We start from the raw sequence: 25,953 nt of genomic DNA, 5'->3' as shown, positions 1-25,953 counted from the left end.
AATATGTAAATTCTAGAAATTATCAGACGGATGTGTTTATCGCCCAAATCGACACAACACAACATATACGTATTATATTTGTGTAACATATATGTATCGCAATGTAATGACGTGCGCTTACGTTGCTATATTATCAATCGAATGATTAGATCAGTATTTTTTAAAACACAGCTATCTAAAGCTGTCTGAAGATATCACGAAGCGTAATACGAGTAAATTGGGTCAGAATATCGAGAACGCAGGAAAAACGCAACTGTCATAAAATATGTTGGACGATGATGAAATGTTCTTGCCTTTGCGTTTGCGGCGAACCGAATAACAGAGATCGCTGAATTCGATGCACATCTGCGAGTTCCACGATTTTCCGGGTTCTAGCAATTTTTCCGACTCCTGCAAACTGATCTTGCAGGAGTCGTCGTCCAGCATTTTCGCTGCGTCGTTCGCTTCCAGCATCTTGCCGAACACTAAGTAAAATTAGCGGCCGTCCGCCGTCAATTAATTAATTCTTCTTCTTCTTTTTTATTTAATGATAACACTCGCCTCTTTTCAATGAATGATACTGCCAACTTCTTGTTAAAAATGAATTTCAATGAAGCTTGTGTTAAGCCTTGTGTCCACGATGTTAGAACTGCGTCCGAGTTTTGGTTTAAGCCAATCAACTTGCAGCTCTTACAGAAAATTAGCAGTTTCATTGGCTTAAACCTAAACTCTGACACAGTTCTAGCATCGTGCACAAGGCTTTACTATAGGAATATTCAAGATCTATTTTCCATTTGACTGGTGAGACAGCGTGAATTGTGTGCGCAATGTGAAAGCTTAAGGGGCGGTGGAGGGGAGCGCAGCGCGCAGTTCACATTTGAACTTCAATAGGCTTACAGAAGGTCATGAATTGATTAACTGAGAAACCGGCGTTTACGCTGATTGTGTTATATATTTAGGTACAAAAAATTTATACAATTTTTTACATTTATAATCCTATTGTCTCTCTTAACATTCTACCTACTGTTACAGAGAAAATGTGCTAAATCATTAATTTTTTGTTTGAGACATACTTAGATAATACTTTCTTGTTTAAGATAAGTATTAACACGTTACTTTCTTGCAAAATAAATTTTCCAACAAAGTACTGCATAGGTGATTATGTGTAAACAGAGTATCCAAAAGCTAAGTACTATCAGAATAACGTAAAATGGTACTGTTGGCATATCCATCATCGAGAGAATCTTGTTTGGTGAACGCAAGTAACAGTAGATTTCCGAGCATGACAGATTCGATCGATTAAGATAAACCGCCTGCATCATTCCTTCGAATGTGTATCTACAATAAAATTTACATTTCTCAAATTTACTGAAAAAATAAGGCAAATTGGAAATACAATAAAATAGTGTTTCTACAAATAGGAAGCAAGAACAACTGTTTATAAATAGCCATTATAAATTATTATAAAAAACGTTTCATATGGAAAACATCATGTAGTAATAATAAGTTTAAATGCAAAAAATTTTTAATATTAGTAATCGCTATATAGTATAATTAAATTGTCTGTACCTGTAAAAGCTCGTAGCGCATAAAGGCTGTAAGTATACCGATATATCTCTAAATTTCAAGAAATATCCGGCGAACAGCACTAATGGTGTACTGACTACCGGTATTAAGAAGAAACCTGACTGAAAGAAATTATACTTGGTCAGCTGCATTATCTGTTCATACATATTAAATAACAATCAATTTAAAATTTGAATGGTTTAAGCTGCTCAATATATACGTATATAAACTGAAAAATTATTTATTGTTATAAATAAATCATCTAATGATTTATTAACTTATTTTACTATTACAAATACCTAATTATAGCCGTGATATTTTCCGATATAATATTGTAATAAGTATGTAATGTTGACTTATTGTAGCCTTTTTTATAGCTTTTCTAATAGTGTAAATATTAATTCAAATAATAAAAAAATACCACAGCTGAAATACCTTAGTGCCAAAAGCTGCGCCTGTAAGCATCCCGGCCGTTTGTCCAATAATTGTAATTAGCAGGCCAACGCTCCACATCTGTAGAATTCTAATATATTCCATTGGCTGCCCTGTCATATAATATAATATAAGCAAAAAAGATGAGGCGCAAAGTATCTAGAAATTAGACAAATTTTTAATTGATTTCAAAACCAATGACAATATATTTAGGTGATATTTAGCCAGAACTTCATGTCTGAAAGAAATAATTAGTAATAATTAGTAATAATACAAATAATACTGCATTAAAACATACTTGTAACGGGAGATCCGTTAGTATCTTTACGCTATAGTAAGCCCTCAAAGAATACCAGTTATTTAAATATTCCTGCAGAAATACTGTCGCTTCTGTGGGAACTACAATCAGATTAACATGGTACAGCTATTTATGAAAATCATGAAACGTATTTATCATAATTTTAAACGCAGAAAATTGAAAGTACCGTCAAAGAAATTGATTTTATTCTTCTTTTAGTCTTTTAGAATTACCAAAAAGATAGTAATAGTATAATATATGTAATTTAGTTATTTGCTAACAAAATCACATAAATTATCCATTATATTTATATATACGTAGAAAAATATGCAGAAGTATGAAATATTGTTAGAAAAATCTGTGTCACTTACACATTAATACTGCAGGCATAGAATTTGCGAAGAATAAAAATAACACAGAGATAAATAAGCAAGCGGTATTACTGAGCACTTTCTCCGCGTCGTCACCAAAATTATAGAAAACTGCTCCAAAAAACAGGCCATTTGCGATGTGCCCCGCAAATCTTAATTTTGTCAAGGCCTGAAAGATCAATCACACAAAATAATAGCATTTTGATTTTTTAACCAAATTGTTCGAATATAACTGTCGATAGTTTTTACTCACAATATCTCGCTTGATGCAAATTAAAGATCTTAAAAATAAAATCTTTTGCTGTTGCCATGTTGACTTTTTTGGTATTATATTATTTGTGGACGTATCTATGTCGCCTGTTTCACATTTCTGGTTAGAATCAGACGTTTCTATAAAAAAATTCAATTATTGAGAGTTATTAGTAACTGAAAAATTATTTCTCATAATTTTGAATTGTCTCGCTTTATATATTTATGCTTTTCGAATAACATTAATTTTATATCATACGCAAAAGAGATATAGTCCTCGAAGTTTAGAGATACTCAATGCCTGATCTAATATTTCTAAAAATAAAGAATATTGTGCATATTCTCGTTAGATAAAATATTCACGCTTTTATTATCCAATCATCGCGAAGCAAGATGGAAAAAACATTGTATGTAATACATTAGTATAAGTTATTAAAATAATTGTTAATGAATTATTAATGAATTATTATGAATTAACAAAAGTTCGAGATAATTAAGAAACGTTTAAATATATAACCGTTTAATAACTTTATTAATTGTAACATCATATTTACCATTTTCATTAGGTTTGTTGCGCGATCTCGACTTTTCGTATTCATCGCGACAGATCTTGTATAAATTCTCTAAATCTCCACCTCTTTGCTCTGTTATTACCTCAAGTACTGCAATCAGGAAAACACAATCAATATTACATGTGGATTGTTCTCCATTTTTTTCAAATTAATAATATGCTTTAAATGATTTAATATCATAAATATTGTGTAGTAAAATTGTTGTGTAACATTGAAAAGTGATAAAGCCACAATTCATGTAATAAGCAATACTACATCAAATTAAACAACTAATGTGAGCATTTTTCTTTGTATTTGCACATAATATATTGAGAATTGTATTTATATCAAGTTTTACAATCTTGATGTTTTTCGAGATATCGAGAATATTTCAGTTTATGCAAGGTAAACTTTTTGAATACTTTTTTTTAAGAACACATCTGTCTTAAGGAAGTCTGTTTGTTACTCTATTTTTTTAATAAATTTAACTGCTATGCAAGATTAATAAGAAAAGATCTAAGAAATATAAGAAAAATGCGCACAGCTCTAAAATATTTTATGTTAATACTCTTTTTCTAATTCTCCTGCTTTTTTATAATTTACTTATTAAGTCGGATCGATAGAGTCGACGTTACCGAATTCTGCTATGTTGTAGAAGATGGGACACGTGAACCCGGCGATGCTGTACGTATTTAAGATCTCGTTCTTTGGACCACAGTACATACTTCTGCCTTGGTTAAGTACCATAATGTCATCGAAGAGCGAAATCATCTGACTGCTGGGTTGATGTATTGCACAAACCACAGTGCAGTTCTCTCTCGCCATACCGTGCAGCATGTTAACGAGCTATTCAATGGAAATCGTATGGATATATGCGTCGCATTAAGAACGCCTTAATGATATCGCAGAACAAAATATAATAATCAGAAATGTTTATTATTCTCGATCACAATACTATATAATAATATTCCAGCTACGTCTCAGGAATGTTGCAACGTTACTACGATATTGCTGGAATATTTTGCGCTTTTTTAGTAGAATACAAGAAGTAAATATTGATTTTTGTCGACTAATAGCGAATGTTTTTGTAAAACAATCGCTATTGATGTAATCTGCATTAATATATTTATATGTATATCATCATACCTGATTAGACGCCGCACTGTCGACACCGCTTGTTGGCTCGTCTAATAAGAGAACGGATGGCTTGGTGATCATTTCCACGCCGATGGAGAGTCTCTTTCGTTCGCCACCGCTTAATTTTTTCGCCAATGTATCCAGGCAATTTGGCAAGCTGAGACTCTCCGCGATATTGTTCACCTGACGGAAATAATATCTGATGGTGCATCAATTTATATATAACTTTTTTGTTCGCCACAGCAAGCTTATTATATAGTAGAAATAATGATATATAAAATATATTTTTATATATAATTATTATATGTATGTTATTATTATTTAATAATACATTTTATGCACAGCGGGGTTGGAGCGTTTCTTTTGTATTTATATTTTACTTACAATTAAGCGAATCGCTTGTTCGTCCTGATTAACGTCGAGTTTCAGCCGAGCTGCTATATAGAGAGTCTCTCTTGTCGTGAGAAACGGCAACAGATCGAATTGTTGCGGCACGTAGCGCACCTGTTTGCGGAACATTTCCCTGTCCCGTTCAACGCCGTTTATGGTGACAATGCCCTTAACGTCGGTCAGTCGTTCGCCCGACGCCACTTTCAGCAGGGTGGTCTTTCCCGCGCCAGAAGGGCCGATTATTACTGTGAGTTTTCCCGATTCAAAGTGCCCCGTTACATTACGCAGGATCGTTTTCTCGGTCCCTACAGTAAGCATACCTCTTTAACCATATTTAGACAACACGTGGAAAACGCGATCTAATTGCGTGTCACATTTACATTAAAATCGCACTAAGATCCAAAAAAATCACACAGAGATTTGTCTAGAAAAACTCGAAGCATTATATTATACATGCACATATATTTCGTTTTATAATTATCTCAAATTCTTGCAATTATATTATATGTTGATGTGCACTGATACGCACATATATAATTGCATGTTACACATTTAATTGCGAAACTGATAAGTGTTAGGTAATTTTCTGATAGGAATTGGAAAGACATGCGCGTTAATTAATCTAAATTATAATTACAAATGAAGCTGTGTAACCTTCAAAACCTGCTTCTTTAAATCAAACAATTTTCCAAGACAATAATGCATATACGCAATACACCTATAACTGCGTTTTATAAATCATATTCATAGATTTTCAGGATAACTAAGTCCTAAATTAGTAAATGAGATAATTTTAGCCAAAATCCGAAACGCGATGTATCTGCTGTCGCTATCGGTTGTCAAATAGATAATTTTTGAAATATGTTACACCCATCGACATATATAATATGTTATATATGTTATATATATGAATATATGTATCATGAATAATATACGGTAAACCGCAGTCAGTGGAGAGAGTTTGGAGCAATTAATATTCGAATGTAATCTCTAAGAAATCCTTAGTATATTTTATTAGTTTCTTAGACTTGAAAATTTTTAATTTTAAAATTAGAGCAAACAATACACGATTTGTATTTTTATTACGAATTTATCCTAATGAGATAATTAATTTTAGAACACTCCGGAGATTTTCAAGATAATCGTTTTATATTGCGATAAGTAATTAATAATAAGCTTTATAATGAGAACAAAAACTCGTTTAACCCGCACCTTGCTATTTCAATCGAATGATTAGATCAGTTATTTTGTACACAGCTACCTAAAGCTGTCTCAAGATATCACGAAGTGTAACGAGTAAATTGTGTGTCAGGATATTGAGAACGCAAGAAAATCCCGACTTTCACAAATATGTGAGACGATGAAATGTTCTTGCCTTTGCGGTTGCGACGAGCCGAATAACAGAGATCGCTGAATTCGATGCACATCTGCGAGTTCCACGATTTTCCGGGTTTCAGCAATTTTTCCGACTCCTGCAAACTGATCTTGCAGGAGTCGTTGTCCAGCATTTTCGCTGCGTCGTTCGCTTCCAGCATCTTGCCGAACACTTCGTAAAATCAGCAGCCGTCCGCCGTCAACTGATTAATTGAAGAACCGGCGTTTGCGTACTGGGCATACGAGATGCGTGATACGCGATGATCATCGAATTCTTTATTAATCGTACGCGGTCGGCATAGCGTCGTGCTACGACTTCATGCGTTGACTGATCTCGTACTACTGCAAGTATAGCAGAAGGATATAGCCTCGGTCACTTTCACAAGGCCAATGAATGAATAAGTCACCTGCGAACCTGTTTTATATCGCTCAAGTTCTCACTACGTTGTATAACTATCGAGCACGTTGAATGTTTATTTGTTTACTGAGTCAGTCTGCAGCGTCTAAGACTCTAGATGATGTAAGATCACTCTCCCGTATCTTGATTGCGTTATGACCCTTGGTCCTTTATGTAATATGACTTCATTTTTTACATTAAGCATAGCAGTGCCATTATGTGTGATGTGTATATATAACATATGTAAAGTATTATGCGTATGTATATACTATACGTACATGTATATTTATATAACTATGTATAGTAAGTTTTATATTAAATAATAAAACAAAAATTTTTTTACGAAATGGCATTGAGCTATATTTAGTATCTTTACATGTTGCATTAATAGTAAAGCGCGGTTGTATAAATTATGAAAATATCGCAACTTAAACGCGCACTTTGACGAACTGATTGTTCGCAAAAAAAAAGAACATATTGACTTGTATTAACATCTAATGTCCAGGACAGATATATCGCATTTATTTATATTATTTTCCTTTTAGTGTTAATTTTGTCGCTTTTTGTACTTCTCAGTTCTTTGTTAAATAACATTTGTGCGCAAAAAGTTTCTTGACTTTGTTCTATAAAACAACAATTTTTTGGTTTTTGTTTTATTTAATCATTTTGTTTATAACTACAGACATTTATAACATTTATAACATTTTGTTTATAACAGAGAGGTAACATGATAAGAAAAGTTAATGTCTGTTTTAAGATAAAAACTCACGTACATAGCTTGAACGAAAATGTCATGGTAAGTTTGAACTGAAATTATATCAATGATAATAAATAGTAAGGATAACTGAAATATATTATAATTAGATTTATCAAACTAAAAGCGCACATATTTTATTTTATCAACTGGAACAGTTGATAAAATATTATCTAGCAATATTATAAATTTTCGACATATATTACAAATGTATATTATAGTATGTTATAGTTAAGCAAGTGCAAATTGCATGTTATAGATAAATATGTCATCATCACATATAGATCAAAAGAAATAAGTTAATCTTAACAGGTGAACCCGCTGTGGTTTATTTACCCGACTGACACGCATGTAATTGTAAAAACTGTACGAAGTTTTATCTCAAGGTGTGCTATATGCGTCTCCTGATCCTTGCGTTTAATATAATATATGCTACAATGTCCAAAACAATACACACTGATATTAATATTATTATATTAAACCAATAATTTATATTCTCGAAGCCCAATTCCATGAGCAATTTTTTAGGACTAACGAAATGGCAATAATCCGCCGAACACTTCAGTTTCGCCCGATCGTACCTACAATTATAAATATTTCTTTTAGATTTTGTGGTATAGAGAAGAGGAAAGACAAAGCGAGAAATTAAATAAATGTAGCTGAATTATTCTTAAATAATAATTTCTTTTAATATTTATACTCGCAAAATTTAGAATAAATGCATTGTCAAAAGATGAGAGTCTTACCCGTAAATCGCCATCAATACTCCCTCGAAAGCATATTTAAAGAACGACATTTTAAACAGCCAATGTAAGTAGGGCTTCACGTCTTTAATATTTACGAAGAAACCACTGAGCAAAAAGAATGGCATAATTGCAAACGGCCCAAAAATGACGCTATCCTAAAAGAAAGCAATTGCCAATTTACAAGTTGTGATTAGACGAATTGTATTAGTTTAAAATCTTCAATTCCAGTCATGCCTTTTTCGATCCTCTTAAAATAAGAAGAGACAACAGATAATATATAATCATTAATATAAATTTGAAATAATTTGATATAATTTGAAATATTTTAAAATAACATATTAAATTAGATTAAATAGATTAATACAAACTTGGACTTTTAGCGAACACCCCATGATAAATCCAATGGTTTGACCAACCAGGCTGGCAACGAAGCACATGAGCATGTACAATCCAAATCTTCTGCCTTCAGGAAGCTGATCGCTCATGTAATACACTATAACGGTATAGACAAACGTGGCAATAAGTTGGACTAAAAAATCGGCCAATTTGCCCGCTAAATAGTACGATCGTAGTTTGTACCAACGATTGAAGTGCTCGCGTTTGAGTATTGGTAATTCCAAAGGAACTGCGAAAACAGGAAAAAATATAACGGCGTTGTATTTCAGAGAATCTGTCAGGCCATAAAATTGTCAATAAAATTAAATATAACATATTGACGCATTGATTTTGATATCAGTTTTTACATCTTAATTGTTTGCTTATAAAATTCTATTGTTTTTCCATTCATGTAATTTATAAGCCATATTCAATGAGTTGTTATCACGCATTTATGTTACATACAATACATTAATTTATATTGGCTGTGTTTCAAAATTCATTGCCAGCGCTGAAAATCTATAGTATACGTTACATTTACTATATATCCAGCGCTGGTAGTGAATTTTGAAACACAGCCATTGTTACACATTATGTATGTTGCATTATACACATAATGAGATTAGATTTCGCCAAATGTAATAGACATACTTGTGACCATTGTAGCGCTAAACGCACTGTACACGAGAAACATGATGTTGTAATACGATAGACTAAAATTGTCTAAAACGAAAGCAGCGTCTTGACCGATTTTAAAATATAATGTGCCGACAATCAAAGCAATCGCACAATGCATTGTAATCCGTAAAAGTGCGAAGACCTACACAGAAATAAATAAAATAGTAAAGATAAAATAAATAAATATTATTACAAATAAATTAAATTTACACAAAATAAATAAAAATTTAAATTTAAAAGAATTTTTAATCTTTAATATTAATACTATTGATACAATAAAGTAAATTATATTGTAATATAAGTTAACTGAAACATTTATATAATTAGACATTTTTTTCCCGATACTTATATGAAAAAGGAAGAGAGAAAGAGAGAAAGAGAGAAAGAGAGAGAGAGAGAGTAAATTCTCTCTAGCACGGTAAAACGTGTCTTATGAATAATATTCGTAATGTAATATTACCTTATCGCGAAATAATCTAATTGCGTTTCTTTTGATAAGAACACAAAGTTGTCTCCAGGAGTTGGCAGTGTAATATGGAGTGTTGAATTCCGTTTCGAAGGAATACAATCTCATAGTCATCTGTTGCAATTTAATACTTTCTTTGCTTTTGTTCAAGTAATGGGTATTCGTCGACCTCCATACATCATTCCTACCATTCTCAATTGACTCCACCAGCTTGGATGTGTGAGGACCGTAATCGCCGTTGCATATTTCCATCACTACGGAACAGGAGCTTTAAATTCGTGTCACCTAGATTTTTGTGTATTAAGCGAGTGATTTGTCTGCTTTGAAACGATAAAAGATGAATAATTACAGAAATCAACAGGATCGTAATGCGTTGGACAGTGTAATCCTATACTGTTTAGATACGGCACCAAATTTTGCGTGCTGCCCGTGTAAACACAATTGCCGTCAGCAATCACGTAAAGATGATCCAGCATGTTGAAAAGGATCGCGCTCGGTTGATGAATCGTGCAGATTATGGTATGTCCTTTTTGCGCTAATTGCTTTAAAAGTGCTATGCACTGCTTTGAAGAAGTGCTGTCTAAACCGCTAAGAAGATTAATTAAAGTTGTATAACCAGGTACGTGACAAGAAAAGAAGCATAGGCTTTCATCAAGAAAATCATGTAATATCTACCTCGTAGGTTCATCAAGAAACATGACTGGTGGATCGCTGATCAGTTCAAGTGCAATGGCGAGTCTTTTTCTTTCTCCTCCGCTAAGTTTGTCAGTAATCACATAACGAGACTCATCGAGCCCCATCACTACTAATATTTCGTCGATCTGTCACAACAATTAATTTTTACTCATTAAACTCGCATTCTAGTAAAAAGTCGTTATAACATCATTAAATATATAATCTGTATTTATCGAGATCTATTAAACTTAATTACTTTATTATAATAAAGCAGATAAAGCATGCATAATTTATTTGATTCATGATACACAAATTTTTCAACTCTTGAAATATTTTTATTAAATATATTACTAACACAAATATATATTACAAATATTCTTTATGAAATGATCAATCAAAACTTTTTAAGTTGCGCAAAATCCATGCAGAGGCGTATTCAGGGGTTGGTGAAACTGGGCGCAGGCCCATTAACTAATCAACTTGCAACGTTTCTCTTGCGAATGAATTCAAGAATCGAACTCCTGGTGAAAATAAAAATCGGAACGTAAGTCGAATATAAAAGGAGAATAATAAAAGCGTAAACGAAATTTTTAGGAAATATAAATTGAAACGCCTCTTAGATGACAAGTTTTAATGGGCAAATTTAAAGTTACTTTGAAAAGTCACAGTGATACGAAGTGGTCAACCAAACAAAGAGCAGTTAGTGTCTTTAAAAAGTCAGTAAAGTAAGTTCTGTTTTTTTTTTAAGACAGATCGCAGAAATTATATAATGATGAAACATCTTTTGAAGCTCAAACTTTGATCAGACAAATAGACTTTAGATTTCTGTGCCTTCTTCTAATATGGGAAAGAATACTGAGTTGCATCGACAAAGTTAACCAGTCTCTTTAAAACAAGAGTGTTTTCTCTAGATGTAGCAAACAAAACGATAAAGAGTCTCGCAGGATCGTTGCAGAAAGTGCGAGATGAGGGAACGGAACCAGCTATAATGTTTACCAGAAAAAATTAGAAATGGGATTGGAAGACGACTTTTCTGACGTGAGGCTGAAAAGAAAGTCAAAAGGTTTCATGACAGTCCATCCGACGAAAACCCTTATCTCTCTCTTGAGCAGCGAGCTTTAGAAGAGAAATAAATATAGTTTATGATAGAATGTTAACGGAAATAAAGTCACGATATCATCGAATCTCTTTTTTTCTCTGGAAATAGCTTGAAGAATCTGAGTTTGAATGAGAGCTGAAAAAAAGTGCTGACTTCGGACTTCACTATTCATTAGACGTAGACAAGTTCCACTTTGTCTACGTCTAATGGTCGGTCACTTGTGCCCGAATTAGAAGTGTTCAAAGCACAAGTACAAGAGCTGATCGAGGAATTAGAATCAGTAACTCCCCTGTATTTATTAAAATGTATTCAAGAATACTCCCTAGATGACATTTATCCAAACATCAAGACTGCATGCACTTCGAATTTATGTAACTGTACCAGTGACTGTAGCGTCTTGCGAACGCAGTTTAGCAAGCTCAAGTTAATGAAGAATTATCTCCGTTCTGCGATGAATCAAGAAAGGTTAATCAGACTTGCATCATTATTAATAGAAAAACAAGTGTGGTTTCACACATAAATGTAGATGCAATAATAGACGAATTCGCTTTAGCCGAGGCAAGGAAAAATAAAATTGTAACTTTCATAAATTTATATAAGTAATAAAATGTTTATACATTAAATCAGATGTTATTTTTTTCTAGGAGGGAAGCGTCGCCGATACAGCTCTTTGTCACAGACGCGAGGAATCCTAGATACGCATCTGAATCTATGCTAGTTTTGAATAAATTTGCAAATATAATACTCGTATGCTAATTTTTATTATCAGATTTCCATTAGCATTTCCGATCGATTTGTTGTACGTCATTAAATTAATGTTTTTATCACGCTGTTATTCAATTCATTCTACACAGATTATAAAATATTGTGTTTAATAAAAGAGAGATTTAGATCACTTGGACTAATAAGACATATATTATAGCTTATTTAACAGGTTATAACTTATTTAACAGATGCAGATCTTGGAAATGTAAATAATAATTGTTCAAGAGGAGAACCAAAGCGTCACAAAATAACGACTCGAAAATAATTGTTGGTACGTGGAAAAATTGTCATTTCTTAACACAATAAATTACTTATATACCGGAAATGATTCTGTTTATCTGTCATGTAAGACATTTTATTTAGTTCCCTCAGTCCCCGAAGAATTATGTACACAGTAGCGTGTCAGTAATATCTACCTTCTGTAATTTCTCATGGTTATTCAATCCGAGTTTGAGATCGGCAGCGATGACCATAGCTTCCTGCACTGTTAAAAGTGATTGCAGATTATCGTCCTGCATTATGTAGGCAGATAATTTACGAAACTCCGATATATTTCGTTCCCGTCCATTTACCATGATCTTGCCGGTGACTGAGGTAGTTCTGAAATGCGATGTGTCGTTAATTTATATATCACTGTTCTGTATTGATACTATCTAATTTCTTCTTATCATTACACACAATCAATATGTAGGTAATCTGTGTCAAAATATGCCTATTTGCGAGTATAGATAAACGATTGTAACTAATTAGCCCACTGTTCTCTCATTAGCAAGTATGTATACGTTATAATTAATAAACAATTAATTGCCAATATTTGGTATGCGTCCTAGAAAAATTCGCCAATCAATCACCAGTTCAAAATCGGGCCACGTTCAAAAAAAGAAGCAGATAAGGATGCGCAAGAAGATAAGAGTGCGAAGAAGATAAGATTAAAAACTCACACTTATATATTTGTGTGATATCGCGATGCATCGTGCCAGGTGCATCTAAAGAGCGAATGGATACTGATATTGACGTGTAGATAAAAATATTCGTGCGCGTATACCGTAACTTTGCACCAATTATGTCCACACAATTCTGTGTAAGAACGAGCGAGCTCAAATATGAGTAAGTAAAGCTCGATCCTAGCATTGATATAACAATTCGCAATCCAGGAAAAGATTCCACAGAGCAAAGAAATCTCGCTAATCAAAGCTGACAATGAAGATTATCAGTATATGATATCTAAATTCAAGGCTATTTTCCGAGCGGTTATCGATCGAATGAATCAAGATACTCTCGTTTCGGAGAGTATCTTGATGAACATTCCAGTTAATATTTGGAATAGGGTCAGTAAAATCTTCAATTCACAAAACACTTTTGAAAAATGAACAGATCCGTCCGAGAAAAAATCTAAGCAGATCATAAATGGAATATTATAATTTTACCTCAACGTAATATATTTTCTATTTCATAATTTTTATTAATGAAACAAGATCTTTCATTACTTTCAATTGCTTGGTGTTTGGTGGTTTTCTGCTTAATTCTGATACTAATATTCTTCTTGTGTGGGTCATGTGCGGGCGCGTTATTAAATTATGCAGCAAATCCGATATATTACACGAGAGACCAAGAAAAAAATGTTACAAATTTTATATTCGTAAATTTCAATTAAAAATTATCTTGATGTAGATCTCTTAAAATAGCCGATAGTAAACGCCTGAATTTGTATTATTCTCTTGCACGCTTCAGGTAAAAAAAAATTTACGAACTGGCAATTATGCGGCTTTTTCTCCGCCCAGGAGATAAAATTGACCAGAGTGTACCACTAGTCATATATACTAACGTGAAACCTGCCAGGATGTCCATTAATGTAGATTTCCCAGCGCCCGAAAGACCCATAATAGCTGTGAGCTCGCCCGGTCGAAAGTCGCCATGAAGATCGTTCAACAATTTTTTCCTCTCTACAAAACAAATTGCATAATTATTCTACAAAAGAAATGTTTAGTAAGTAACGTTGTTTGATATACATGATGGAACATGTCAAATTCGCGTAAACGGAATGCAATCAATGTCCTAATTACAATCCAAACAAATTGCCACCGAAGTGAAAGTTTCACAGGTAAGAACATGCGGCATGTTGCCGCTGCCGTAACATATGCAAGGAATAATAATACTACGAGATAACAGTGCTAAAGGAAGACATCATAATAACATGTTCACGTATTTTATAATTTAACTTAAATTAAAAATAACAGATTTTCTAATGATTTCTTCGTGTAAAATTGTGTGTTAAAAATTCGTTGAACATATCTCTTTGTGTTCTTCTTGTTTTATACTTAATATTTGATTTGCAATCAATTTAATCAGAGACTGATAAGCCTTTAGGAAGTAAAAGCATCAACATTTCGAATCGAAGTCTAGCTTCATTGTTTATGATTTATTAATTATTAATGATAAATTTAATACTTTGTCTTCGATATTTGATCAAATTGTACATGAAATATCAAAAATTTTTTTACAAATTCTGTAACAGTAAAATTTACATAAGAACTTTATTAATATTTATTAATACAAAATTTGTTATTAACTCGCAGTGAACAATAGCTATTGATAGAGTGAATTTTTTTATGTAACCAATTTTATAGCGTCATCCATCTTGTAAAAAATCGCGTTTAAAATTATACTTACTTATTGTGTTTGCTACTACGTCAATACATTTATTAATGTATGTTACATTATATAACAAAATTATTCAAACTAACGATTTTATCTTTCCAGAGAAATATTAATTCTTAAAAAAAATATTAAAAAACTGTTGTCAAGAAATAAATAAAATTGCGTATAAGTAAGTTTTTTCATTTCTAGCTCATTTTTTTTTAATTTTTTGAAAATAATTTATGTATGGTTGAATACGATTGAATTTGTCTTTAAATAAACAATGTGATTATAAAAACAGAAATAAAATGGTTTGTTCCGCCAACAATAATTAAACAAGAAAAGTTTATTGATTTCGACCTCAATTGGCAAAAGAAATTGAAACGTTGCTACGTTTCGACCCCTCGGATCGGATCCTTATTAAGCAATCTGCTTGGTCGAGGGGTCGAAACGTAGCAACGTTTCAATTTATTATTTTGTCAATTGAAGTCGAAATCAATAAACTTTTCTTGTGTGATAATAAAGACATTTTAAATCTTTTTTCGAAAAAAGTAGTGAATAATAAAGGTACTTTAAAAAAACATTTTCAAGACATTTTCGGAAAATCTAAAAATTTATAAAATACTTTTGAAACAATAAAAATTTTAAAATTCATGTAATCGACTACAATGGGTTATATAATCGTCATGACAATTCGACCATTGGTTTTTTGGTCAGATTAATCGTCAAGACGTTAATAATCTTTGATACATATATTGATATTATGAAAAATTGTTTTATTTAAAATAATTTTGCATATGTCTTATCACTCTTATCGTTTCGATAATATACGTTTAGAAATATCAGAGTCGATTTTTACGAAAGAGCGTATCCCCTTCATGTGGTTAAAAGCACTTGTAAAAAAACATGTGTCTCTTATTTTGATCTTTACCACATATTTAAAGCCCATCAAAATCGAGAAGGAGGATCCGTTTGTTCGTCAGTTGTGTTGATATCTAACAAGAATTTATGACTCTATGTTATCCGCATCATAATTATTCAATTTACACGCTTGAAATAATTGGTCTTTGTACTTATAATACGAAACAGATGTTCGCTGTCATTAAAGTTATATATTATCTGCAGCGACTATAAATGTTTAAATTGCAAATATACAGTGCAGTTAAGAAGTATAAATTTATTAGTTCTGATATATTGCGATATCTGTTTTAATAACTACTATTAACGTTACAAATATTTGAATATATATACATATATATACATATATACGAATATATATAACACATATATATAGCACATGTTTCGATAATATATATATAAATTTATCTCGGTTATCTAAGAATTGCTAGATCTTCTAGAGATAGATATATCTAGATAAATGATATTCCAGCAACAACCGGACACCAATCTCATAAGAGCAATGCAATATATATCATTATCTTGCTACACTTTGAAACGAAGTCAAATAGCAACTCGCGTATATCTTATCGATTTCAAAGTATTCTCAGCTACCATTGGCGTGTCTGTGTTCTGAGAATAGGTATTCGTTTTCTAAACGACGAGCTCTTATCTTAATTTTCATATTTATATAAAATAAGAATAAAATTGATTTTCCATTCCGTTATTCTCACTTAAAAACAACAATTTTAGTAAACGTTATAATAAACTCTTACTTACTATGTTTCAAACGTTTAATAAAAATTACTCTCATTATAACAGTAATTTGTAATAATTATTCTTTAATCATTATTTATTCTATATATTATTATACTATATTGAAACAACATTTACACACAGCTATCTCTACAAATTTATGCTTTTACACGAAAAGCTGTATTGTCAAAACCAGAGTTAATCACATGCGTAACAAAACATTAATTTTAACATAGAATATTTTTCATATAATATTAGAAACAGAAACCCTATATTTATTATACTTATGTAATATAATTATAATACGCTCTCCTTTTCTTGATGTTTATATCTGATCGAATTACGTTATGTATGTCATAAATACTTATTAAATATTATTTTTACTATTATTTTACGTCGCTTTATTTACCCTTTGTCAAAATCCCTTTCCGTACGCTGTACGATATATCCTCAAAGAGCAGATAGAGCGAACGGTCGATCTGCACGTTGTCCGGCGCACACTGTTGCGGATCTCGCGACCTTTCTGCAGCTCCCATCATCACTGTAGCCAGATACGTTCGTTCGATCGGCGTCACGCCTTTCTCGTCGGCAATCCCCTCGCGTTGAGTTTTCGCCGCGCGTGAGCGCGTTTCACATTTCTTCCGCGCGCTTTCCTTTTGCCCGATCGACTGGGCAAACACGCAACTTCACCACATTCGATTCCGCACGCGCGCGCTTTATTCCGCGCGCGGTTTTCTCCTCGCGGGCCGGATCGACTAGCGCACAACTTCGCCAGGGTTCGATTCTGCGCGCGTCCTTATCCGCGCGTGAGCGCGCGCGTATGTACACACGCCGAACGCCACGGCGCGGCGCCGCGTCGCGCGCCCGCGACAAAGCGAGAATATTCACTCTCGCGTCTCGCGTTCGCGACACGTCGTTCCTTGGCGTTCGAACGCGCACGACTAAAGCAAGCCCTCCCTTTTGTCAGCTGAACGACGATCGCGAAATCGATGTTTCAAAGTCCAACACGCTCGGTGTGAATCCGCGTTATCAGGACGCGCTCTCACCGAGAGAGAGATAAGATTTACGATTTACTATTGTCGGGAGAATGATCGCACGTGACAGCTCGGCTACGCTGACTTCTCTGTTTCGAGCGAAAACGTGGAGCGTATTAAATGAGATTCTATATTAAGGAATTTGAAGGGAGAGGGGGTAATCTTTTATTCAGCACCATGCAACGCGTATACGGTTCTGCGACAATGAATCATATACCGCGGCGAGATTCCGCGGAAGAACAAGAGATAATTTAATTCTCGTTCGATTGATTGTTCGCTTCTGATCACGTGACACACACGTATCGTAAGAAGAAAAAATTATCTTGCAATGGGAGAAAAAATGAAAATGCAATGAAAGCAATTGATAAGAACGGCCGACTTATTGACTGCGCGGCGGCTTGTGATTCGATTATCGTATAATATGCTGACCGATCCAAAATTTTTCTTTTTTTAATATCATGTAATATTTAAATATAAGCTTTTTCAATACTTAAACTACAACTTTTAGTAATACAATATCTATATATGAAAGATTGTTTCAAATGTTTAGAGTATCAAAATATATATAAGTTCAGATTTAAATATGATCATAAAAGTTATAATCAGAAAATAAAAATTTTGGATTGGATAGTATACGGCCTATGTGCATTAGAACCTTTCCGTGCTTTTTTAAATATACGTCATACATTCACAAAAAGAAATTTGCAGTAAGATTATTGAGTTAAAAATATTTTACTGTATATAGTTACCAAGTAGGATAATAATAAATACTTAATAGAATAATCGATCCAATAACAATTATAAATATTATGTTACCAAATTTTAGTCGCACGTACGAAGTGTCTAAATTTAAACGTTAGTAAAACACAATAAGATGATTTTTGTTTTAATCTGCACAATTGTCAATATTTTTCAGAAATATAATAAAATAATATTTTAAATAATATAAGGTACGTAGGAAGTCTGGGTTTTCCCGCGATAAAGTTTTATAGATAAAATGTAATTATATACTGCCTCTATTTCATGTTTTTTAGTAATAAAGTAATACTTTGTATAGTATAAAGTGCAAAAAATCTGGTTTTCCCATAATAACATGAACTCTATTTTTGTAGATAAAACTTACAATTAGATGATTATATACACTGCGTCTATTTCATATCTTACAATCACGTCTGGAGCATGCATATATGTATAATTACAATATAACATTATTTATTCAGACATTTTATTATTTAATAATAAACTTATTGATTGAATATAATTTGTATATTTGGAAACATAAGTTTATGATCTGAAAATATAAGCTTATGATTGTAAGCTTACATCCTCGACTTGGCTTGGTATATACCGATAAATATTGTATACATAAAATTCCGATAGTTTTCGTAATATTATCGCAATATTTTCTACCATATCGTGGTCCAAGATATGTATATATCCTTAAAAGGATTTGCTGTTAGATAAATATCACTTGTAAATCCTGTTATGTCCTTTGACTCTAGATACAACGTGATGCTAGCCTATTAATTTTCATATTTCCATAATTCATCAATATTGCAACGTTATCGGGCATTTTTACATAACTATTACTTTTATTTTCACATCAGTCGATAATTGCAGTTATAAATCACAATACACAATCGCAGACACGGCCGTCATAAACTAATTAGCAATATCGCGGTATCATTATTCATATAATAATAGATAATACAATTATATTATTCATACAATTCGTCATTTGTATATGTAATATTTGAAAGACGTAAAAATGTATCTCTCTCTATAAATCTGACTTATGAGTTTTACTACACACTTGATCACGTTAGAAATTAACTGTGATGTTTTTATATTGTAATATTAAAAGATATTTTCATGCTTCTTTTTGTGAACACAGCAATTGACCATGAACACGAATGACATCTAAACACTCATTTATTAAATTAAATGTCCAAATTAAAATTGTGGCCTACGTAAAACATCCTTTAGCATCACCGAAGAGTCGAACAATTAAAATTAATTTCCAATAAACTCAGGTAAATAAAATTCACTGGATTGTCAATTAATCGCTTAATAATTCACTTGCATTCGAAAAATTAAAGTCGATTCCGTCATGTCTCGTCCTAATTATTACTAGGGATTATAATCCAGACTAAACTTCTTTAGTAATAACTAACATAACTATACTAATCTTTAAATACACTTGGTACATTGCACTTATGGACGGACATTTGCTTTAAGTCCGTACAATTAGGCTCGCCAGGAAAAGAACGCATGGTATTTCTCGGCCTAGAAATCGATGATTAACAGTTCCTATGTATAAATAAAATCTCTCAAGTCGATTAATCAACGCAATTGTCGGAATAATCGTTCACATGCTACATATTTACAATTATAGAGAGCGACGTGCCACGGAATTGAGATATATTCTGTACAATGATAACAACAATAATAACAATAACAACAATAAAATATCTGATTTGAGAAAAAAATCAGAAATCATTCTGCCTGGGCATTATTACAAAAGTAACTGTTGCGTTACCAATGATAATTATTATATAATTATCATATAAGATAATTATTTTATAAGATACACCTTTTACAATTACGAAGATATACATGATATTTAATACACAACTCTGTACTAATCAATTTTTATTTTTATTTTTGCATGCACGTTTGAAAAATATCTCTTTATCGTCTTTACCTGATTCAAATCAAAATATTAAAAATTTCTATTTTTTCGACGACAAGAGTAAAATTCAAACTTTGTTTCCTAAAATGTCATCATTTTTTTATATGAACAGTAGCGACACATGCAGATAAAAAAAGTTCTTTTTTTTCTTCAAATGAGTTGAGATCTTCAAATTGCATTTGCTATCAAGAAGCGTCTTTTAAAACAGGGTGTGCGTTTTATTATAGAATAAAACTTTTAACGTTAAAAATATTAAGTAATAGAAATTTGGAAGTTTATAAACAAATGTATACGTTAAATCTCAAACTACTATACACAATATCCAATTATATTCTTTACAAAATTTTCATAAAATTTGCCTTAAAAGTTTATTTTTAAACAGGAGTTTAAAACTTCTTTAAAACGACGTTAATCAATAATTTGGGATGTTATTTTAAATAATTCTCAAATTACTTAAAAATATTCCCAAATTTTTTGAAGACGACTTAAACGCATCACATTCATATAAAATTATTTAAAAATAAGAAAATTTATTAATCTCAATATAAAAATTCCAACCAAACTCGTCTCTCCTCCAGTTTTGGTCTTCGATATTCCACATATACATTGCGAGTCACACCGAGCGCGCAGGCACGCGAATAATATCAACATAATATCTTATTATAATCTTAGGGATGCCCAAAAATAATACCTTTGTTTAGGGAATTTGAAAAAAGATTTCTCTCTTTAAACATCGATTAAATAATCGTAAAATTAGATTTTAATTAATTTTTTAAAGTAATTTTTATTTTATTTATATATTTTATTCTTGTTATGCAAACAAATTCTAATTAAAAAAATAGTATACGTACGCAAATACAATTTAAATATATCTAAATTATCCGACGTTGGTCTACTTATGAAAAGTAGCGAAAACTTATTTTCTTTTTTAATAAGAGAAATTCTTGAGAATCCTTAAAATTCTGCGCCAATCACAAATCAGCAACGAAATGAATTGTGTCAATATCAGTAAACTTACAAGTAATCTAAGAGTTCACATATCACAAATTAATTTCACGCTCTACCTTAGGCATATATAACGTTTAATTCTTCCAACAATCTTCACAATCCGATCGACGTATCATTACGTAACATTCAGCGTTCTAACAAAATACACATACACCCTGTTTTGTATTTATTTCGTGATCACCATTTTGTCTATAACTTCGACAAAGTTCTGTGTTTTCTTTTTCTAAAGAGTAATATTAGAATACCTCTGTCCTTAAATCAGACGACATTTGGCATCTTCGTAGTTGATTTTCTTCAGCCAGCAACCTGCACAGCTATCTGTCCGTGCGAAAACCTTTTTTGGATAAAGATCCTTTCATTTTCGCATGCACACACTATTCGCTAACCAAACAACCGACCCTCGTCAATTGACGTCCATTTTTGCAGATCTTCGCAGAACTTCTGCTTCACGTTGACTCTAATACGCCGCCGGCGAGTTTTGTCGCGTACAAGTTTAGTGCCTGTAAAACAGAAAGTTTTATTTTAGACTACGGTGACAACTTTAAAACGGTGTTATATATATTCTATCTAAATTTGATAAAAACTCTATAATTTTATTTCTTATAAATTTTACTTTTTATACTTAAAAAAAATAGGCTATCAAACAAATTATTAAATTCGTGTGGTTAAATTAGGTTTGAGGAATACGCGCATTCTATTTTAGCAAGACACGTGTTCTCGTGTAGCGATTGATAGCATCGAGCATCACCTTGTATATGAAAGCATATTGCTCCTTGGTCTGAACTGCGCCAGCCCGGTCTCTCCTGATGGTGTAAACGACCCTCGGCACATCCACGGTCCTCGTAATTTCATATTGTCTAATTCCTAGGTCGAGGGCTATTAACGTGCCAGTGCGGCCTGTGCCAGGACTACAATGGACCACGATGGGCCCAGGGCCACCTCGCTGGAGTGCTCTCGCCTCAAGGAGCACCGCTATTAGGCCTGTACCGTCTGATTGGACGCCACTCACCGGCCATAGGTACCAGATGTGGAATACCTCTCGGAACGTATTGTTCTCCAGGTTCTGCAAAACATATTTAATTAATTGCTGCCGTTTGAAAAGATTATCTTTGAATATTTGAACTGCTATACAGCTACCGCTGGAGTTATAATTGAATCATTTTCACAGAGATCTCTCTTGCGGTATATTATACTTTGAATTTCATTAAGAACATTATTTACTTTGTATTCGATATTTAATTATAATTAAACTGAAGCGAAGAAAATTTAATAATAATATTGAGAAAATATAATTAATAATTGAGTTCATAAAATAATACACGTTAGTGATTAGATTCCAAAGAGGTTTATCACCAAGTGGTTCGTAACTAGGAATGTTCTTTACCTTCAGATGAAGTGTAGAGATAGCGTATTTCTCCTTGGCTTCCCGCTTTTTCAGGGTGACTTGGAAGTCACCGTAAAGCCGATGACAGTCCGTTACCTCCGAAGGTGGAATGTATTCTGTACACTTCTCCACTTCGTTCTCGACGAGATCGGTCAGCATGATAATCACCTTGCACTGTTGCTCCCAGATCATTCGCCAAAAGTCGGTAACGGTCGACTCGATTGGCGCTTGGCACGCGATATAGTACTTTGTGGCGTTCTTAGGCCCCTGAGAAAAAGACGTGCGTTTTTAAATCACATCCAAGAGTATCTGTAATTATTTCTAGATATCTTCTAACAGTAAAACTAAACATCTTTTTCTTCTTTATCGAGTTTCAATACGTTGTGTCTAAAAATAAGAAAATGAGGAATTAACTGCTTTATTTTTCTCTTCAATTTATAATTACTAATATTTAATCACTAATGTTAATATTAATATGAGATCATTTATTTAGGAGAGACATTTTGACTGGGAACCTAATATATAACACGTTACTCATAAAATTATCAATTAAAACACGAAATTACTTTTCTTTACTTTACCGGAAACTTCAACCTAACGTGTCTGTAGATATCAAAAAAATGTAATTTATCTCGCATCTTTTATTTGAGCATTTTAAATTAAAACTCACTCGTTCATTGGCTACGATTAATCTAACATTACGGGACGTTCACATAAAGCAATCTTAATTAATGATATTATATTTTTAAGAACGGCAGAATTTTTTTTATAGATAATTGTCGTGCGCGACCAATCACGCTCTATTCAGACGTGCAATTGTGTTTCCGGAGTATTACGCGACTTTATCGACAGTGGAGCGAAATTAATTACACGTCAGGCTGCGTTCCATCGACCACATTCGGCGCGCATTAATGCCTGCACGCTCCGTAATTGCAAGATGTACGCTATACACGTTGTATACGGTGGTGTATATACAAGGTGGAAGCGTATACGAATGCCGGCTCGATTGTATCCGCGATATAAAGCAATCCAAAGGCGGAAGCGATATGCTCGGGTACGCTTATTCATCGATCGATTCGTTCCTAATAGAAATCTGGTCCGTTGCCACGTCGAATCCCACACGGAAGCGCGTCTTAACGCATACGAGATAAATGGGGATTGTTGCCGGGCGCCGCAGGAGATGATACTTGGGAGAAGAAAAAGAAGCACGATTCTCTTGCGTGTTTCTACACTTTTTCCTCTGGCCTTTTGTTTCTTGTACGAAAATATATTGTAGGACAATAAATTATAGAAAAATTTCCCAAGCAATAAATTGAAAATTGCTCAGTCGTCGCGCATCTTGACTTTATTGGATAAAATTGTTCGTCGCGTAAATCGTTACGGCATCGTGCACACATAACACATTCGCGACATCCTCCTGCGATTTATGCAATGAAAGAGATTACGCGTGTGCGCAGGTTTTTCTTCGAGTATTACTTTTATTGCAGATTGCCGCTATCGAAATTATTTCGTGAACTAAACAATTGCGGTGCGTTTTACTAAGATGAATTTAATTAATATTGATGCGAGATAGTTCAAAAATCAGTAACTATCTCAATAAAGTTATACAGTTAAAATAAAACATTGTACTCTCGAACTAAAGAAATATATATTGGTGAAAGGTAAACTGAAAGAATTTTAGAAAGGCGATTTTCTAACACCTTTATGTGATTCAAAACATTTTTTACCTTTTTTATTTTAAGACAACATTATTGAAAGCTATCCTTAAACTTAATCGTATCAATATTTAAACTTCTTTAGATAATTTATAACTGGAGATGGAATTGAAATAGAATTATGTCTAGAAATTATATATATCATAGATCGCCCAAAGCGTGCGCTGCGAAAAAATTTTCTATGTGAATTATTGTATCATTAGTATCTTTTTAGACCAATTCTCGATCAGCCAATTTCGGGATATCAATTTAAAAAAATCAGGACATTTTTATTGGTACATCAGATTAAAAAATACCTTGTAATATTAACGCATCCCGAGAGGAATACTGTCACAACTAAAAAATTCACATTTTTCAGAAGAGAGGAAAAAAATTCAATTTTTTGAATTGTGAGATAATTATAACGCAATTACGTTTATGATATTTTGTTATAATGAAACTTATTTACTGTTTCTTGAAGAGAACTGTTGTGATTCATTTGATCATTTGTCAATTTTCTTATATTTTCTAATATAAATAATCATTATCGCGCAGAAAAAACAGTACATACATGCGGTTCTCTTGCTTATATATGTATATGCGTATGGTCCGCGTTTTATTTCTACCAAAGAAAAGCCTTTCCACCATCACTGCAGATTGGCTGAGTATTATGTTTTCAATTCAACGGACCTGAATTTTAATGCGATCTATTATTATATTTTATATTATTTATTTTGTTATATGAAAAATCGGGGTAAATAACGTCCCGTCTACGGTTCTTTTGGGATGCTTTTAATGAAAGCTGAAAATCGGAATGTTCCGATCGGAAAAATTCGGGATGGTTGGTCATCCTATGTACAATATATTTCATCATATATTTTAGAGAGGGAATGTATAAAAAATCATCATTTTAATTTCTTTAATCTCTTTATGAAATTGCGAAGCTCGTCTGCTTTTCAGGGATTTCTAATCCTTTAAAATGTACGAGAAGCGTACGTATATATTTCAGGACAAATGTATTCTCGTAACCTTGTGCACGCGAGATGATTAGACCTCTTTGACTCCGTTTTGTGAAGCTTTTGAGGCTACAGAAAATGAACTAGTTATATTCCGTAAACAATTCTTAACGCTTCCGCATCTGAGTTCCCAGCTTGCGCGATACAATGCACTCACTTTCCCGTGGCGATGCGTGTTACGTAATATTCCTTTCCCACAACCGCAAAAACGCTTTGCTACTCTTTAACACTTTAGCATTCACTGTGATGACGTGGCTGACGTAATCTGATCTCGCATATAAACACTTATTATCCTAATGACATAGATAGATAATTATGCAATTCTCCCATGGTCCACATAAAAGTAAAACGGAGTATAGGTAGATCGGATTTATTTTTCACTCGACGTGTTGCTCGCTATTGATTTGCAAATTAATTAATTCACATTACGCGGAAATGTGAACCCGTAATTCAGGAACCTAGGTGTAAATTATGCTCGAATTCGAGCTCGGGTTTAAGGTTTTATGTTTCTCACGTCGTAAACGCCTTTAACA

At 32.8% G+C, this 25,953-nt stretch overlaps 2 protein-coding genes across 2 annotated transcripts in view; both read right to left on the bottom strand.

Annotated features, from left to right (window-relative positions):
* Positions 1-917: 917 nt before the first annotated feature.
* LOC112459495 (uncharacterized ABC transporter ATP-binding protein/permease YOL075C-like) lies at positions 918-17,702 on the bottom strand. Its single transcript, XM_025023608.1, has 22 exons — positions 17,002-17,702; positions 14,128-14,245; positions 12,719-12,902; positions 10,439-10,584; positions 10,113-10,351; positions 9,758-10,017; positions 9,271-9,439; positions 8,613-8,869; positions 8,245-8,399; positions 7,891-8,079; positions 7,514-7,521; positions 6,349-6,519; positions 4,968-5,278; positions 4,593-4,766; positions 4,082-4,292; positions 3,450-3,557; positions 2,900-3,036; positions 2,647-2,815; positions 2,276-2,376; positions 1,981-2,136; positions 1,549-1,667; positions 918-1,317 (listed from the first exon to the last, which is right to left on the bottom strand). Exons 1-22 carry the CDS (start codon positions 17,129-17,131, stop codon positions 1,092-1,094), a joined length of 3,738 nt encoding a protein of 1,245 aa, XP_024879376.1. The 5' UTR covers positions 17,132-17,702; the 3' UTR covers positions 918-1,091.
* Positions 17,703-21,381: 3,679 nt separating this feature from the next.
* Positions 21,382-25,953, bottom strand: part of LOC112459494 (mucin-17) — a 53,617-nt gene continuing 49,045 nt past the window's right edge. Inside the window, exons 7-9 of the mRNA XM_025023607.1 lie at positions 22,711-22,985; positions 22,075-22,389; positions 21,382-21,826 (exon numbers count right to left, since the gene is read on the bottom strand). Of these exons, the coding sequence (XP_024879375.1) occupies positions 21,773-21,826; positions 22,075-22,389; positions 22,711-22,985 (644 nt within the window). The 3' untranslated portion in view covers positions 21,382-21,772. The remainder of the gene's footprint in view (positions 21,827-22,074; positions 22,390-22,710; positions 22,986-25,953) is intronic.

The sequence above is a fragment of the Temnothorax curvispinosus genome, unplaced genomic scaffold (assembly GCF_003070985.1).
Source record: "Temnothorax curvispinosus isolate PA1 unplaced genomic scaffold, ASM307098v1 QBEX01009885.1, whole genome shotgun sequence".
NCBI lineage: Eukaryota > Metazoa > Arthropoda > Insecta > Hymenoptera > Formicidae > Temnothorax > Temnothorax curvispinosus.
Note: the sequence above shows the minus strand (reverse complement) of the source record. Positions and strands in the feature narration are given on the sequence as shown.